The sequence below is a fragment of the Anastrepha obliqua genome, chromosome 5 (assembly GCF_027943255.1).
Source record: "Anastrepha obliqua isolate idAnaObli1 chromosome 5, idAnaObli1_1.0, whole genome shotgun sequence".
Taxonomy (NCBI): Eukaryota; Metazoa; Arthropoda; class Insecta; order Diptera; family Tephritidae; genus Anastrepha; species Anastrepha obliqua.
Window position 1 is genome coordinate 19353268 of NC_072896.1, and position 20253 is coordinate 19373520.

General features: G+C 34.9%; 1 protein-coding gene across 2 annotated transcripts in view; it reads right to left on the reverse strand.

Moving 5' to 3' along the window:
• The window catches only part of LOC129247397 (proton-coupled zinc antiporter SLC30A2), a 243889-nt gene that overhangs the window by 121617 nt on the left and 102019 nt on the right, over nucleotides 1-20253 (reverse strand). For both annotated transcript variants that reach the window (XM_054886517.1, XM_054886515.1), the window contains one exon: nucleotides 14513-14623. In XM_054886517.1, the coding sequence (XP_054742492.1) occupies nucleotides 14513-14623 (111 nt within the window). The remainder of the gene's footprint in view (nucleotides 1-14512; nucleotides 14624-20253) is intronic.

Sequence of the window (20253 nt, forward strand, 5' to 3'; positions counted from 1 at the left end):
TTTTTCCAAATATTTCACCCCTTCCTCTTTCGAAAAAATACTTCACTTTTTGCCTCATTCAAAAAAACACTTCCCTTTTTGCCTGTTTCAACAAAAAACCACTTCACTTTTTAAATACTTTGTTATTTCAATATTCCAATTCATAAATATTTCTATTTCAAAATAATTACCACTCATAGGGTAAACATGAATTTGCTGAACGCTCGAAAACCCTATTAACTATTGTGACTGATTGTCATTTTATTCGCTTTGTTTGCTTGACTTGGCAATGTCAATTAATTAGAAGTTGTGCATTTGTATGCATACATACAAACACATTCGAAAAATACCTCGATGTGGCTTCAACTGATTTTACGTTTTGTCTTCATTTGGTTTGAAGTAATATATTTATTTCTCGGAAAACAAGTGCCTCATAATTTTACAAAAGTTTTCATTCAAATTATTGTATTTTCGTTTCAAAAAGTGTGCTTTAATTTTAATAGCAAAGCATATCGTAACTCTCGTTTTCTTGGGTGTAAAATCATGGATCGGTAAGAAAAAACATTGTTTAAATGTACGTGTGATACAAATATCTTAAATTGTACGCATTAGTTTTTTAGTCAAAGCAGATGACACGCAATATGGTGCAATAAGAAAGGAGCCAACAATTCCAGTGTCTAGTAAATCAGTGTAAGTTGTCGTTAATAATTTAATTGCAAAAACCAATATTTCTAATATTATATTAGTATCAGCTCTTCTGACGAATCAGATGGATCAGCCTCCGAAGATGTGTCCAAAAATTGTAAACAAAAATTCCGTCCACATTGGAAATATTTACATAGGTGGCTTGATACTAAAGAAGGTAAATCGTACTGCGTGATTTGCAAAAAAATCCTTGCAAATAACATAACCAATATTAAAAGACACGGAGAAGGAGAAAGTCATAAAAAAAGGCAAGCAGCTTTGCGAAATCAAATTAAGCAGAGCGACGTTAAAGAAAGGTGTTATACTACTAAAAATGCAATCAAGATAGCTGAATTAAAAATTATACTTTTTTTGTGCATTTACGATTTACCGTTTACACTCATATTGCTTTTAATAGAACTAATTAAAAGTGTTGCAGCCAATACAAATGTAATAAAAGGCCTGAAATGTGGTAGAACAAAGGCAAAAGAAACCGTAACAAATGTACTACATAAAAATTTTGTTGAAAAGATAAGCGATTGTTTGAGAAATAACAAATTCTCTCTTATAATAGACGAAGCAACAGATGTAAGTTCAGCAAAGTGTTTGGCTCTAGTGGTTCGCTATTTTGATAAAGAAAACGGGAAAATTCGAGATCATTTTTTAAGTTTAATCGAACTTGATAAGAGTGATTCCAAAACAATTTTTGAATCAATTAAAGCTTTTTTTGAACGATTTAAAATTCCCTTAACAAACTTAATTGGCTTTGCAGCTGACAATGCCTCAGTGATGATGGGTCAAATAAATGAGGTGCAGAGGCTCCTTAAAGATATAAATCCTCACTTGTATGTTATTGGATGTATCTGCCACTCTATGCATTTGTGTTCATCGAAAGCTGCTAAGGCCATTCCAAGTAAAATCGAGAATCTTGTGAGGGATATATACCTAATATATTTTTTAATTATAGCAGTAAAAGGCAAAAAGAATTCGTTGAATTTCAAAATTATTTCAATTTAGAAAACCATAAAATTTTGAAAGTATCTAATACCCGTTGGTTGTCTATGGAAAATGCCGTTTCCAGAGTATTGGAACAATGGAAAGCCTTAGTTCATTATTTTCACTTAACAAATTTTGAACAAAACCATGATATGACAAATAACATACTGACAAATATGAATGAAGCAAATAAATGCTATTTGTTTTTTTTAGCATACATTTTGAAAGAAATCAATAAAATTAACTTAGAATTTCAGTCAGAGACTCCACGCTTCCACGTAGCTCTGGAAATGTTGATCCTCTATTTCAAAAATATTTTAAATAATTTTGTTGACTTAAACCTGTTAAATTTTGAAATGTTAACAGTGGATAATTTTGATCAGCTAAGTGTATTTAAACCTTTAAAAGATATTTATCTTGGACAAAAAGCTCAGAGTCTTTTACAAAGTCAGAATTTAACAAATTCACAAACTATTGGAATTCAGCAAAATTGTAAACAGTTTTATATAATTCTCTGCAAGCAAATTTTATGTAGAATCGATTTTAAAAACTCCATTCTGAATGCTGTGAAAATTCTAAACCCTCTTTCTTTAGGCTCCAGTTTAATGCCGTTAACCACTTTATTCCCAAATCTTGTAGAAAATGATGAACATCTAGAACTTTTGGAAAGTGAATGGAGGTTACTTATTCTACAAAATCGGTCCAAAGAAGGTCTTGAGAGTTTCTGGAAACAAATGTTTTCCATGAAAAACAGCTTAGGAGATTTAATGTACCCTAATTTAAAAGGTTTTGTTGGTGCTATCCTAAGCCTTCCACATAGTAGCGCATCCCCTGAGCGTGTGTTTTCAAGAATGAATAATATTAAATCGTTTAGAAGAAATTGTTTGGATGTGGGTACAGTGGACTCCTTACTTTTAGTAAGAGAAATGGCTACTGCAAACGAAATCAATAATTGGGTTCCATCCCATAATATTCTAAGGGAATACAAAAAATCTTAAGAATGCTATATCCTTTTTCAGTATAAAATAATCACCATTTAAATGCTTATTTTTTTACTTGAATAGTCATTAAATAAAATCTAATATAAAAATTAAAAATTATTTGTACGTCCATTTTATTTCAGTAGTAATATGAAGTCGAGGGCTCTATTCATGTGAATTTATTGGTCTTAAAATTAACTATTTTAATACAAATTGTATATGTAAATGCAATTTTTTATAAACTGAATTTGTAAGCCTTTAGTTTAATCAAATGTCAATAAAATGCATTATATCTAACTATAACTAAAATAAATTTATTTAAGGGGGTTCATTGTGCATAAAAAGTTTTAAACACTTCGAAAATTTCGAAAATACTTCACTTTTTTCGACCTTTCACTTCACTTTTTTTGGTCGTCCGGCAGCACTGCTCTGATTATCTTCTAATTGGCTCTCGTGCTGTAAAAATCTTCACGGCAAAGCGACAGCGCAGCTTCGGTTTTTTGAGTATTGCTTCGTTTCACACGCTGACTTTACCTCTTCGCATTTGATACGCATGAACTAGAAAACTTCTCTAGCCAATATTTTATGTAGTTTTTTGTTGAATTCAGTTGAAATAAAGCCAGATAAGGAAAACTACAATTCGGAATTTTTTTAAACCATTTTTAACTGCATTTCGGAGATTTAGGGGCTTGCAAATATGCTGTGGTATAATAGTGTTGCTAAAGGGCCGTGAGAGTTAAACCACCTAGGTTAGGATGGTATGGTTGCCCAAAGAATGAGCACACTTCGACGAAGAAAAACGGTGACGTGATACCCATCTTTCCAGGAGCAGACCGCAGGTAGTCAGGGGGATCCCAATTCTCTTCTTTCGCGGGGAAATCACATACAAACCGATTGTTGCCTTCCTCACTCTTTCCTCAATATTGGGCTTCCATGTACGCTTGCTGTCAAGGATAATACCTGGGTACCTCACCTTCTCAGAAAGCATCAGAGGAGCGTCCCTAGTGAGGGAATTTTATATTTCCTCGTAAATACTACTGTGTGCAAAAAGTAAGGTGAATTTGGTTGTAAAATGAAAAATCTTTATTTATTCTTGTAAATCAATTTCATCCACTTCAAAATAATCCCCTCTCGATGAAATACACTTATGCCAACGATTTTTCCAATCCCCGAAACATGCCAAATAGTCAATTTCCGGTATAGCCATCAGCACCTTCTTCGATTCACCTTTTATCTCCTCAATCGACTCGAAACGCGTTCCCCGGAGTGGTCTCTTGAGTTTTGGGAATAGCCAGAAGTAACACGGAGCCAAATCAGGCGAATACGGTGGTTGCGGAACGATATGCGTGGAATATTTGGCCAAATGGTCACGAAGAACGAGTGCAGTGTGAGACGGTGCATTATCGTGATGCAAAAACCAAGAATTGTTGGCCCATAATTCTGGTCTTTTTAGACGAATTGCTTCACGTAAACGACGCATAACGCTCAAATAATATTCCTTATTAACAGTTTGGCCAGGTGGAAGGAATTCATAGTGCACCACACCACGAAAATCGAAAAAACTGTCATCATGACCTTTATTTTTGAACGACTTTGACGTGCTCTTTTCGGTCTGGCCTCGCCTTAACACGATATTCGCTTGATTTGTCGGTTGTTTTCAGGGTCGTAAGCATAAATCCAAGTCTCATCTCTCGTAATGATGCATTTGAGCTTGTCCTGATAGTCTGAAAGCATTGTGTGTGAAACACAGCAACGCGACGACTTTTTTCCAAGAAATTGAGAGATTTCGGTACCAAACGAGATTTGACTTTTCGTAGGCCCAAATGGTCTTTCAAAATGGTTTTCACAGATCCCTCTGATATTCCGATCATACCAGTATCAGTAAGGTCTTTAACAGTCAACCGCCGAAGTTTGAGCACTAACTCCTTCACTTTATTGACGTGTTGGTCATCTGTTGACGTCGATGGTCGTCCGGAGCGCTCCAAGTCATCAACACGTTCTCGACCCTCTTTGAAGTCTTTGTACTTTAGTGAGAGAACACCACCTTTCGGAGTGCCTCTACTCACCTGCCGGTGGATAGAGATGCCGCAATGCATCTAAGGATGCGAATACAAAATTAGAATGCAAGAGCATGAACAGGAAGATATTGCCTGAAGAAGTAGGGTTGCATGCCTCATACTACATTTTAAAATATTCACACAGAAAAAATGTCAACGATTTATCTCCATACGCAGCTGCATGCAAATATTTTCAAAGCTAGATAATATTAATTTTATTTGAACTGAACCATTATCACTTTAAGCCAATCGATAAATTTTGTATCCCAAAACTCGTATATGCCACAAAATCCGAATTTACAGTAAACTTGACTAAATTCTTCCAGGCATGCATAGGCATCATGCACCCGCTCGCCACCCATTTCATTATTAAGCTAACTGCAACATTTGGACTACCATTATTGGTTCTACTTTGAATGCCTAAGGAAGTAAGTATCAAACATGCAACTGCCGCTTGGCAGGCAGGGTTCGTAGTTGTATGCAGAAAAACCGAAACTACTGTAGAATTTAGACTTCTGTATATAAAATAACGAAAATGAACATACAAAAATCTTAAAAATCCGGACATTTTTAGTTGCAAGTCAAATATTGATGCAACTGCTGCAACAGAGTCTTTTCCTGCCTGTTCGTCTGCTTTATTGGTTTATCTCTCCACCGGCTTTAAAGTCATATTGATTGTTTGGCATCACATGCACGCACACATACACACACGCACACACAAAGCAGGCATTTAATATTGGTTTTTGTGTGTGTGTGTGAGTACAGATTTTTATGTGTATTTGCATTTTTTGGTTGCACTGCTGCCAATTTTTCCACAGCCACAGTCAAGAGTAAGTGGCTGGAAGGGGGTATGCACTCGTAGAAGACACAAAAGCACAACAAGCAAGTGCAAACAATTGTTGTTTTTGTATGTTGCATACATTGCAGAGTGTGTGTGGTAAACTTGTCACATATCAATCGCAAACTTACTGGCTAAGCACAAATGCTGCTGGTATGTTTTGCAAATCCCATCGACCGACCGACTGGCCGCTGGCCGCTGGCCGGACCAACTACTGTCCAAGCACGCAACAATTGACAATTCTAAGCCTGCATGTTGCATGTTATAGCAACTGTGCAACACTCGTCCTTGATTTGCACAATGCAGTTGCAAATTCACTATTGTATGCAGACAGATACTTCTTGTCGCTCGCTGCTTTCTCTCTTCCCCCCCTTTGCATTGCTATCTCACAAGCGCACCACTTTTTGAGCCCAATGTGTACACTTTGCATTTTATTGAAAACTTTTACCCAAATTTTTATTTGTTTTTCTTCGCCAATGTCCAGCAGTCAGTTAGTTTGTCAATCAACAAGCCACTGCCTCTATCTCCCTCCCACCTTCTCTCTCTCTTTCGTGCTGCGTCCCTGGTGAGTGGCTTAAGCACTTTCTGGCTAACTTTGGCAAATTTTTCGTTGTCATTTAAATTTCAAATTTTTCACTTTTTCCATCTTGACAGCCTGCACTCGGCACTTCTTGCACTTTATCAAACATTTTCTATTTCATTTATGCTTTACTAAATATTTGATGGAATTTTGCATAACTTTAAAATTTTGTTTAATTACCATACTATTGTATGTATCCATGGTCAGTGCGCAATATCGGTTCGTTCTAAACTCCTTCCAGCCACCCGCATAAAAGCTCTTGAAAATACAGAAGCAGTCAAAGTTTTTATTACAAAGCGTAGTTCTCGGTAAAAATGAAAGTTTGTCCCTCCCATTTTATAATAATATTTGTGTGGTGAAGTTTATTCGAAAACCCGACAGGAAAAAATATTAGTCCTAAACTTCTATAATTAAGGCGGAAGTTCTAAAACAAACTCTCAACTCTTAGTCGAGGTCCAAAAGACAAGGTAATTGCTTAGCCTCTTAAGAAATGATATCTTTCTTAGGTCGTGGCTTATGTCACCGGTGATTAGCTATTTGGCAGGCATTCCTTGAGACTAGGAGTATTCTCCCATGAATATTGTAGAAGTTGTAGAGATGAGGAAGAGGAAGGAAGAGAAGTTGAGCATCTCCTTTGCAATTGTCCAGCCTTAGCTAAAATCAGAGCAGGTTGTCTACGTAGACACTTTTTCAATTCTCTTAGAGAACTGTCTGGCGTGGGGACTAGACCAATCCTGCGCTTCATAAGAGCCACATTTCATGAAGATAAATAAACAAGGTTCCCGTGTCGCACAGTGGTATCACAACGGACTTGTAAGGTCTAAGTGAGTTGGTCATACGGACCGACTACCTAACCTAGTCAAGGCCTAGGAGTGAATCTGGAAAAAATTGCTATTAACAAGTCTTTAACGCATAGCGCACCTATTTTCACTAGCGTCATTCGAATCTTCGTCAAATACAAAAATGAAGAAAAAGTTTTTTTCTCATAGAACAATCAATGCCAACAACTGTGTTTTCGGCCAACCAACTGTAAGGTAGCTCGGGCACTTAGTCACGCCTAAGGGTATTCTACCAGTAATAGAAAAAGTAGAAACGATAAGAGCCTACAAAGAATCCACGATCGCTAGAGGCTCACGACCTTTCATAGCAATCATTAATTTGTATATTAGGTTTATACCCAGAGCCGCGTACACAGGATACTTTGAAGCGCTGATAACAGAGAATGTCAAAAACGACGAACACAAAGTTCAGCGGACCAAGGAATATCGAATAGGCCAAGGAATTTCGATTTTAAATCAAAATTAGTCAATACAACTCTACTCACATAACTACAACCTAACGCACCACTCACACTTTCGGTCGACGACGCATCAAACAGCTGCATCGACGACGTATTGCGTCAAAAAAAAAAAAAACGACGAGCACAACCACACACCTCAACGTAACTGGAGGGCATACTCAAAAGAACTTTTCGCCGTGTACAGCAGCGTTAACTACTTTGCTGACCACAATTTACACCAACCACAAGCCAATCACGTCCGCCTTCAAGCAGAAACCCAAAAAAGCCGACGCACGACATCTTCGTTACTTAACCGATTTTCGACTGTCATACGTTACATAAAGGGAAAATAAAACGTAGTTCCTGATTTCCTTTCCTGTTGGCTACGTTGAAATTGCTACAGAACAGAAAGCAGACAGTGAGCTCAAGTCCATCATTCAGGAAATTTATCGATTTAATATTATCTTGACTGAAATGTCAGTGGTAAACTGAACACAACGGATTTATTGCCATGCGACAAATAACAGGTGCAAGCATTACGTACCGAAGTCATACCGTAAAGCAGTTTTAATGCTATACACAACATCTCGATCCCAGTATCAGAGACAATACTCGTCATTAAAGCGAGGTTCGTTTGGTCTAACGTTCACCAGGATATTGCAACCTGCGCAAATCAGTATCTAAAACTTAGTAGAAAGGACCTGCGAGTACTGGTAGGTGTTATCACAGGGCAAAGCGGCTGTGGTCAGCATATGGCTACTATGGGAACCATTGACGACCCAACATGCCTGTCTTGTCGTGAAAATGAGGACACTGCAGAGCATTTTCTCTGTAGCTGTCCGATGTTCTCTAGAATTATACTTAGGCTTTTGGGGTGCGTTTTTCTGAGCATGAATAAAGTTCATACTCTTCCAGATCTCTTAAGATTCATCAATGAATCGAAAATATTAGCGGAAGAGTGACCACCAATTTCTGCGGCTTACCTTGCATACTGTATCTCTCCAGCCTCTCTAGTCCTTCCCCTGTATTCTATTCGGAAGTAGTACCCCCCACAAATATAATCTAATCTAATCTACTCAAAATGATTTATACATTCACACGATGGCCAGAAGCAGTGCCGATTGCGAATATAACAGCTATCGCCACCAAACTCATCGAAACACGGATCGAACTTCTAAAATTGCAAGGGACCAAGGCCAACAGTTCGAATCCCAAATATTTAAGCAACACAATGAGAAACGGGCATCGACATCTTCGCACAACGGCATAATACGTGCAATCCAATGGCTTAGTCGAGCGATTTCATACTCCACTAAAAGCGGCATTAAAATGCAAAGACCGACAAAATTGAGCATCAGAGTAACGCCTTATCATGCCCGGACTTCGCGCAATATTTAAAGAATATTTTCAGGCAACACCGGCGAAACTATAATAGTTTACGGAAAGAACTTACGACTACCAGCAGAATTTTTCACCGTATCGAAGCCATATCCTGACGAAGTAGAGTTCATTTAAGACGTCAGGCGTGTAATGAACCTGATCCGACCAATGCAGACAGCAAAGCCGTTCATACAAAAGAACTCCATCGATGCCCGTATATTCTTGTAAGAAACGACACAGTCGTATCACCAGTACAGCAGCCGTACGATTGACCATTCTCAATGATAAAACCTCACCCAAAATGTGAAATGTGTTTGACATCCGGAAAAAAAAATCAATTGATAGATTTATCGACAACAAAAACACCATTAACAAGGACGCAGAACCTTCTTCCACCGATATCAGCAACCCTCAAACGTAAGCCACAGCACGTCATGGAAGAAAAGTGAAACTTCCCAGTCGTCTGAGTCTGTCCCCCCACTAGGGAAGGGGGCGGCTTGGTAAAGAAACAGACCTAAAAATCAAATGGGAATACCATCGAACGAGGATTTGGCAATACTTATATTTTTCCCATAGATAAAAGAAATTGGCAGGACCGAACTGTCATTATTATGGAATTATCTTCCTCTTTGCCTTTTTTCAGACGCTATTGAACAAAGCGGTTCGTTATAAGATAATCGTTAAGCATCGCAACCTAAACTAAACACTCAACACCATCAGTAAAAAAATTGTTAAAAATCAACCCGATATTTGAGCCTCTTGAAATTTGGATTTTCTTACACCAAAGTTCAATGAACTCTAAAACAGAATACTAGAAATGTTTTGAAAATTCTAATTATCCAAAAGTAGTAGTAGTAGTTCTTTTTTTTTTACTTTTCACAAAGTTTTATTCTTAGTTTTATATAAAGTTTTTGTAGAAGAATGAACTACTTTGAATAGAAATATTAGTAATATGGCCCCGACACAAGCATAAGTGTGAAAATTAGTTTATGGCAGACTAATTCGCATATATAAAAATAACACCACTTAGTTCGTAACTAGTACCTTATGATACTATTACTTGAAACAATTCCGACTGGGTGGCTGCTGAACAAATTTTAGCTTCACATAAACTCATATTTATAGTTTTCTACACAAACATCTACATGTTTTCATCCTTTCACTAATTGGCGTTTTGCAAAATTTATTAAAGTTTTGATTCCTTTATTGCATACAATATAAGCACTTGGCAAAGTCTTAACTGATATATGCACACACAGCAGCGCCACCGCACTTGGAATGCCAATAATGAAGAAGTCAAAAAATAACTAATATAGAAATTCTGGGTTTAAAAGTAATCAATTGAATACGAAGTAATGGATTTTCTTTAGAAATCGAAAAAGTTTACTCTCATTCAAGCATCAACTTCAATTTATTGGTTTCCCTTTGAAAACGTACGAAAAATATTAATAAAAGCTGTTAAGAAATTTTAAAATGTATCCTTTTTTAACGAAGAAAAGTTTCTCTTTACGAAAAATATTAATAAAAACTGCTAATAAATATTAAATTTGCTTTTTTTGAAATACTCAAATAAATTCTGCATCAAGCATCATATTTCAAATAACTGATTTGCTTTGTGGAAGTGAAAAAATATTCATTAAACTGCCAACAAATATTAAAATTTCTCTCTTTTTCTGTTGAAATAAAAAACGTTTACTCCAAGAAATATATTAATAAATATTTTTTTTAATAAATAAAACTAACTTCTGTGTACGTTTTTCTTTTTGAAATACAAAAACAAAAAAAATACTCGGTGTCAAGCATTATTAAATTTGCCGACAAATAAAATAAAATGTCTCTTCCTTTTTTGTGCGAAATAAAAAGAGGAGGTATTCTGGTCCAGACACCTTAATTTTAGGTATTTTTAAAACTAAAAAATGAAAAATATTTTTACTATCCATTTTTTTATGGTTTTTACTAATATTGGAAAAGTATGATATAAAAAAAATTATTAAAAAAAAAATTAAAAAATCCTGGAATTACAGGCCGGTTGACATGATTCCAATCCTTTTAGTGATGGTTGACATGATCCCAACCCTTTTAGCGATCTAAAACAAACAAATTAAAAAAATTCTTCATTAGTTAGGATGTCCCTATCGGATTACGCCAAATCAAAGAAAAAAAATTCATAAAATGGCGTCAACTTGAAAAGAAAATTGTTTTCCCTCTTTTTTTACCTTTTCAAATTTTTTAAAAACACTTCAAATTTAAATTTTTCAAAATCCGAGGCAAGCGCGATAGACAGATGTATAATAAAAAAATCTTATCAAACTTCAAAGCGATCGCTCAAGTAGAACTTGAGATATCATCTGAAAAAAAGTAGTTTTGAGAAAATCGCGTTTGAAGTTTGAGCAACAATTCCAATAGAATAACTTAGATCATAATATTTACTATGCACTCTGGATTAAGCGGCGATATATTTCCAGGTATATATTATAGAAGTAAAAAGTATATATATATGTATAGAATAAATAAAGGTTGTGTGGGATACAAAAGATTATCTGGAAAGAACGAGTCCTCAAGTCGTCCGGGAATATCTGCCGTTCATTGTGCGATTCGCTCCACTCGGCCGGCTTAGACGCAACGTCACAAAGTCCGCTGTATCTCCGAAAATTATTCGAATTTTGAAAAATTTGTTGAAGTGCATATTTTTGAAGGTCTAAACTTTGAAAATATGCAAAAAAAATTGGTTTTGTTCAAATTTCTAGACCATAATACCCCCTTAAATTAAATATTTTATTAACTCCTTTTTTTGTGAATAAAAAAGTGAATCTTTACCAAGTATCATATTTTACGAAACAGATTTAATTTGCAAAAGCTCAAAAAAATTTAATAACTGTTAGCAAATATTAAAATTGTTCTGTTTATTGTTTTGGGAATAACAAACTGCCTTCACGAAAAATATTGAAAAAAAGATTAATAAATTATAGTTGCTATTAATATTTTTTTGTTTGTTTTTGAGATAAGGAAAATTTTTTTTGTCAAACACACTATTTCAAATACTTGATTTTCTTTACTAAATTGCAAAACATATTAGTAAGACTGCGAACAACTTTTCCTGTTTTTTTTTGTCGAATTAAAAAAAATATTAATAAAATATGTTCGTAAATTAATATTAAAAATATTAATAAAAAATGTTAATAAATTAAACTTAAAAATAGTAATAAAAATTCCAGTAAATTATACCTGTAATTAATATTTTTTTTTGTCCAAACTTTTTTTTGTGCTAAAAACATTAATAAGAATACCAACAAATTTTTAAAATTTTTCTGTGCTTTCTTGTTTTTGTTGAAATAAAAAAATTTACTTCAAGAAAAACTTTCATAAAAATTGTTAGTAAATTATACTTTTTATTCATTTTTTGTTTGTTTTTGAAATAAAGAAAGTTTGTTTTTTTAAGCTCTATATTTAAATAACTGAATTTCTTTACTAAATTCCAAAAAATTTTAATAAGACTGTCAAGAAATTTTGAATATTTTTTTTCGTTGAAATAAAAAAGTTTACTAAAGCTTGTTGAAGTAAAGAAGTTAATAAAAAATGTTAGTAAATTATACTTTTTTAATACTATTTTTTTTTAAGTATAATTTTTTGCTTATATATTTTTGTTGGTTTTGGAATAAAAAAATTTTTTTGTCAAGCAACGTATTATAATTAATTGATTTTCTTTATTAAATTGCAAAAAAATAATAAACATGCCAACAATTTTTCAAGTTTTTCTGTTCCTTTTTTGTTGAAACAAAAAATTTACTCAAAAAACAAATTTTATTACAAAATGCTAATATTATATATAATTTTTTTAATAAAAAAATTGCGTATAGACAAAATTTACAAAACACGGCAACAATGCCCACTACTCCGAGCTTTTATCACCCGCACAAACGCAGCGATTAAAGGACCGCAGCAACGGCACAAATTACCTCAAGGCAATACCAATAAATCCAACGACGGAATGGATAGCACTTTATGGTACGCACAAGCACTAGCCAGGAAACGGAAAAAAGCGCCAAAAAGTAGGCACCAAAAAAGGGGCCAAAAAATTGGGACCAGAAAACGCCCCAAACAGTAGGCACCAAGGAAATATAACGCCAAAAAGTAGGCACCAAAAATATATTTCCTACTAGTTTGCACCAACAAACAAGCGCCAAAAAGTAGGCAGTGTTATTTCTCACTGGAAATTAGCAACCACAAAGAAAAACTCAGGAAAAATAGCCTAAAGTGTATCTAAGATATATATAAGGCACACCTCTCTCTCTCTTTTTCCTCTACCTTATATCTTTTTTCTCCCTCGTGGAACGAAAATGCCCAAAACGTTGCATGGCCTTAAAATTTTACTCTCCATTCTCGCTCGTACATCGACGCCTAAGAAGTTTCACTTCAAAAAGTGCCTTGTTATCAATACTGTAAATAACTGATTTCATTTGCAAAAGTGCAACAGTTATTAATAAAACTGACAACAAATTTTAATTTCTTTTTAAGTAAAAAAGTTTCCTCAACGAAAAATATTGAAAAAATGTTGATAAATATAATTTTTTTTATTTTTATTCTTCTTCAAGCAATATATCGGGTGTTCTCTTAGCAGCATAATTTTCTACAAGATTTGCACTTCGACCTCATGGTCTTTTGTATCCTTTTGGCAGGATGAGAAATATCTATGGTTCGGCAGCTGAGAATGGCAAACTGTGTTGCCATTTCTATTCAGTAAGATTCGACAAGTCATCATGAATCCCTTAACGTCAGAACAGCGCTTCCAAATTTTGGAAATTTGCTTTGAAAAAAAAAAAAAATCTGTTCGCGAAGTTCATAGAGCGAAATGTTGAAGAAGACGCCGAAGTGTCGATTTTTTGTCATTCTCAACTTGTTGGCTTTTGTTCTTCGACTATGTGGACAAAATTTAACGTGAAGATCTTGGCTTACGTGCCTGAAAAACACAGTTCGAGGAAGATTTCAAACCAAATGATGTCATTTGCATCGCATTTTTACTGATTAAGCTCATTTAGTCATACTCGAGCTAAATAATTTTAGTTGTAGTTTTAATTTTATTAGCCACTCACTAACTGCGTTCAGCTCGAAGAGAGAGGAGACCCATTGCAGGGAGAAAGAAGGAGATGTTAGAGGAGCGTGTGAGTTACTATCTATCTGTTACAAGTTTATTTATTCGGGTTTCCTAACTCAGGTTAACTCGATACTCTCGAAGTCAGTCTGCTACTGTTTAGTATGCTAATTAAAGTCCGTGGCATTTTCCCTAATTCGCAATACGACGGTGGAGTCTATGCCACTGGAATGTACGGTTTTAAATCCAGCCAAAAACTTTTACTTCAGCAACATTGTTTGAACGTAGGAATTACTGCCGTGGGAATGATTGTAAGAGTCCATGAGGTTGGTTAGCAAGCACAGCTCGACTCAAAACTTCTGTCAAGAATCCTTTCGTTCCTAAAGCGGGTGTGGTTTGCTTCACTACCGAGATAATCAACGAAATATCTGGCTAAATCAACAGCCAACTCGAGTTTAGTGCATAATTAATCACGTTTGAAACCCAAATATTTGTGTATTTTTGTATTTTTTAAATATTTTGTGTGATAAATTGGGACAAAATTTGGTATGGTATCAGCTGCAGTTCAAGCTTTGAGGTCACTGCGAGGTCAGTACTTTTGCTTGCTTCGCAAATTCATAAAACTTAAAATAAAATATTTCTTCACTCACCAATAATTTCACAAACCATGAAGACCAGACAAAGTACGCTGGCAATAATTAATTTCTTCCGAGCTCTTATATCTACGCCTTCCGTTCGTTGGCGATGGCAGTGATCTCGTACTAAAATGATACAAATAAAAAGAGGAATATTAAAAGTTGTTGAAAATTGTAAAATAAATTAACATAAGAGTATAGAGAGTGAGTGCATATATATGGCAGCCATTGTGGAAGTAATAACTTAAATAAGAGCAGCACAAAAATCTCTGCATGTAATGTCAGCGTATTTTTTTCACATACCGAAATCTCGACATTTTATTTCATATGGAGGAAAATTCCCAACACCGTTAGCAGAAAAAATTTTCAGAAATCAACGCAATTTTCGAGCCACTTGAAACTTGCACCTTACTTTCAATGGACTACAAAACTGCATACTAGAAATTTTTCCAGAAATTCTACTTAAAGAGTTTGAAATTTTGGAAAATTCGCAGAATTTTTATAAAGAAAAAATTGTCAAAAATCAACGTAATTTTCGAACCACTTGAAACTTGCATTTTAGCATTAACAAAATTCAGTGGACTACAGAATAACATATTGAAAATTTTTCCAGAAATTCTGTTTAAAAAGATTGAAATTTTGATGAAAATTCGCCGAATTTTTATTTTTATTATAAATTTTATACAAAGCTTGAGTCCTTTCGTATATGGTTGGTTTTTGTTGTAGTATAAATAATAGTTTTATAAAGAACTAATAGAAATTAAAAAATAAATAAATAGTCAAAACTCGTCAATATTTGGAGTACACTTTCTTTTGATGCCGACTGTATATACATAAAAATGAAGAAATTTTCTTCGACAGATCATGCTTAACATTTATTACACCGCTAGAAAGCCTATGATGTACAATAGATAGTTTGAGTGTAACATTTATTTTACTTTGATGTTGCCACCTGTTTGTGTTTAACAAAGGAGGTTTTTAAAAGTTGGACATAAATATTATATTTATTACAGCTCAGGTATCAAGGCAAATATTTTCAGGAAAAATGTATTCCAAAAACAATTTTATTGATAGCGTTGCCACCTAAACTTTATTGCAAAAGTAATAAAATATCACAAATTTCAAGTATTATTCACTTTTATACAAATATATGTAAGTACAAATTGAAAAAGTCTTAAACAAGCTTCAATAAAAAAATACTTTTAGCTGGTGTTGCCACCTAGTTTTTGGAAATTAAGAAATTACATGTATAAAAAATATAGAAGTGAAAGTAAAGGCAGCTTTAATCCAATAATACTTTGTAATGGTGTTGCCACCTAATTTGATTAAAAGCATTACATTCAAAATATAATTTAATTATAGGTGAGGATATGAGTATCAAATACAATATGTTGAAAAAAAAGAAAAAACTTTGAATAAAATTGCTTGTGGATAGCGTTGCCACCTAACTCTTAAAGCGGAAATAATATATAAAAGTAGAGAGTAATTAAGTTTTAATTAAAAAAATTAAAAAAGTTTAATTAAAAAATGTTGTGTATAGCGTTGCCACCTAACTCTTAAAACGAAAATAGTATATAACACAATAAATTAACATAAGTATCTGGAAATGGATATGGGAACGTTTTAATTAAAAAAGTATTTTTGAAAGACGTTGCCACTCATTTTTTAATTCCAACAGCATAAGAATTGGCTTAAAATATAAATTATGTACATTAATTTTTTAAGCTGCATTTTTTGAAGACGCAAAGGTTTATCTATTTTTTAATTTTATTTGAAAGTGTGAAATATGATAATTTCAAATTTTAAAAATTCTAATTAGTATTGTCAAATATAAAACTTTTATATTTGAAGCGTAAACTATAAATTGTAAATTTAAACATAATTGCAAAATTCATTTTTGTTCTGAAAAAATTGTATGGCAACCCAGTAACGTATAACTCATCATAAGAACTATACAAAATTTATTACTTTTTAATTTACTTTATGTAACGTGAAATATAAATTCATTCAAAATTAAAGCCTACATTATTTGGGCAAAAAACCACTGGGCTTCTATTTTATTTCAACCGTCTATTGCAAAAATAGACCTGGGATCAGTACTGAACTAATTCGAGATTGCTCTAGTTACATCATACTCGTGTACATTTCCACAGCTGAGCAAGATTTACTGAAATGAACAGCAATCCACAGTGTTTCTAAGCCCTTTTCAGATTAGTAATTTCGCTTAAGGTTAGGCTGAAGTGACAGCCGGTGAAGCTAACCACAAACTAAGACCAGAAATCCAAGCAGTTCCCACCACAGTCGATTCAACGTAACCGGAACGACCCGGATTTATATCCGGGCAAGGACTGTTACTTCAGAAACATTCCACGTATATGCATGGGGAATGTTTATGCTGCTACAAAAACAACAACTAGAAACCCAAGTGATACTAAAGTTCGACCAAATACTCCGCTTGAACCATCCAGTAACCCTTAGAAGCCCTTTAGTTGAATAAAGATTGTATTTCCGAGATGTCGCAGCCTATTGCACAATGCAGGGTGGTAAGAAAAGAAGATGACCGATTGTCTCTTCCTCCTCATTTTTTTTGAGGCTTTTGCAACATTTTTTGAATTTATACTCCTAGTATTTTTGCATGCTTTCTTACCTGGAAAAGCCCAGTAAGCGCTCGAGTGACACTCGATATGCCCTCTTATCTCAGAGAATACACAACTTGTGTTAATTTTAACTTGCCAGAGTCGTCTATTTCTGTCTCGAAATACCTCAAGTTGCACTTTGTCTCCATCTTTACGTACGATTTTAACAAAGTACGTTGAGCAGGCATCCGTAGTGAAACCAAATACTTCTCCTCCTGATTTTTCCAACGCAATGAAGCCAGCACTCATCCTCTGCTATTATCAGCTCGAATACTTTCAGAGCTGGAGCTATTCTCCCATTCGGATGACATAACCTAGTCAGCGGAGCTGCTGGATCTTTATTCAACTCACTCTATCTAAGTCGTCGTAAAACTAGTGGAGTAAATGTTTGTATCGTTAGCGATATTCGCCATCGCCAACGTGCATAGGTCTATAGCATAAATCCACCACAAAATCTTACTCTCGAAAATTTCCAAGAGCCGCCTTATCGGATGTGGTCATCGTCCAAGTATCTGCACTATAAAATTGGGCGATGACTGTGAAAGACTTTAAATTCAATGTTTGTTCTTCGAAAAGGAACTTTACTACTCAATTGCTTATTTAGTTCAAGGCAGTGCCCGTTGGCAAGAAATATTGTCCGTTGCAGTTCAAGGTCGGCATTATTATCGGTGTTAATGCTGGTTCGTAAATAAACGAGGTCTCTTTTACTACTTCAGAATTATAACTGTCAACAGCGATGTAGCGGACGATGCGTGCGTGCTCCAACTGCTTGTTCGATAACAGATGGTACTTCGCCTTCTACCCGTTCATAACCTGACACTTCCAGTAATTTGTCTACGAGAAAATTCCCAAATATGAAGTTCGTAAAGTTAATCGGCCTCAGAATACCCTTTAGGTCTTTTTAACTCATTACAGATTATTTTTTTTTGTAATCTCTGATCCCACATTTTCTTCATTTTCCTGTTCAGCGTTCATACACTGATTTCCATTTTTTGCTTTTAAGATAAGATAAGATAAGAGTTTATTAAGTAGAAAACGTTACAAAATTTATGTTATCGCACAATTTACAGAATATGATATAATGATATGATTTTATTAAATATCTTGCAATCATTTACGCCTTCATAACTCATAACGCCGAGTTCATCCGATTTCGAACATATTAAAGAAACCAACAACAGAAAACCGCATCCTTTGAGTTCTGCAACTTGAATTTATTTGTTTTTGATGTTCATAAATTTCAACAAAATAATCTGAAGGTATGCAACTTAAAAACCATTCCGCATAACGATTTTTCAATTCAAAATGAATTATAACACCAAAGGCAGCGGCAAGAACAGCGCAACTGGTGCGCAGAGCCAACGCCATATGCGAATAATAATCCGACAACAGCGACGGAAAACAGCATCGAATGGTATCAGCGCAGCGCTCATACGCTCTGTAGAGCTTTCATATATTTTTATGCATATTCATACGTGCATACATACATACAAATGTATTTTTGTATGATCTGTTATAACTCAGCATCTCACACCAAGGCGTGGCTGATTGCCACTTTGTTGGCGCATGAAAGTCGATTAAATCCTTTATTGCATTTATTGCAGTCGCATCCCTCTTCCCCTCCTTCATGCGCTGCCTTTCGCACTCGCTCTCGCCCGCGCTTTCGCCCTGCTCTCCGCGCTTCATGACTGATTTGCCATCACGAATGCGCTTCGTTGCTTTCATATTCCAATACTGACAATATGACAACTATTTTTGAACTTCAAACGAAAAATAAAAAAAAAATTGAAAAAAAAGTTTACCAAACTTTTATTTGCTTTTTCGATTTCTTCGTTCGAAAATTATACTCCTCTTTTCATTTGATTTGTTGCATTACTTTTTATTTTTCTTTTGCATACTTTTTCAATTTTGCCACGCAATGCAAATACGGTCCGCACGCTCGCGTATTGGCGACATTTGCATGGTGCCAGTACACCACCGGCGGCGTAGTGAGTCACCAGCAAAGGAGCGTTGGCATAGTTGTCGCAGTTACGCAACACAAGTGGCAACAAAATTAAATTCCTTTCAACTTCATTTCGCTACTTTTCGCCAAATGGCTGCTGTACACGCTCAAGCTGCCTTTCTTGCAACTATGCGACGACTTTTCGTTTTCCTTAATTTTTTTGTCCTTTTTTAACTTTTTTTTGTCTTTTATTTTATTCGTACTTTTAATTTTGTTTCTTCTATGACTTCCATGCGTTGTTTGCTCTGCACTCGCTGGCACAGAAAATTCATTCGCTTCCTTTTTTGCCTCACAACCACTTATTCATGCTTTCAGTTATATCCGCATTTACTCAACCATTAATTCATTCACGCTCACACACACATACACACACTCACTCACTCACTCAGTACTTCACTCACTCAATCAGCCCTTGTAGCATTCCAATTTTTCGCCACATTTTCAGTCGGGTTAAAGCGCAAATTTTAATTGATTTTCCTTTTTAACGATTCGCTTTCCACTTTGCTACACTTGAAACGGTACATATCAACATTGACAACAGTAACAACAACAACAGCAGTAGCAACAAATGGTTGCTGAGCAAAAATTGTTTAACAAATAAAATAAGTAAGAATTTAAGTTGGTAAAGAATAAAACAAAAAAACTGTTGCTAGCCAAGCTACAGGTGCACCTCCACTGCTGGCTTTTAATGCCACATGAAGCTCGAGCGCGTGGCAAACAAATGGAAAATGTAAAATGAAAAGGTGGAATTAAATCAATTTTGTCCGCTGCGGAAGCCGTTATTTTTCGGGCTTTTTTTCTCCATCCTTTGTGGTAATTGAAATAGCGAGGTCCACGCAAGCGAGCAGTCAGGCGTAAGCGGCTGTAACAATTCAAGCTATCAGCTTAACTCCTCGATCCCTTTTAAGTACTTTTTTTACAAGTCAGAGCACCGCCGAAAATATTGCGTGTAAGTGGAAATATTGTGGCTAGAAGTGGGTATGGTACTCAACTGGTTTAAGTAGATGTGTATTAGGGTGAGTCACAAGAAAGGCGAAGTGCTGATTATTTGCTTATTTGCTGCGATATGTCCAAGAATTATTCTATATTGAAAAAGCAAAGACACCTAAGTGATTCCC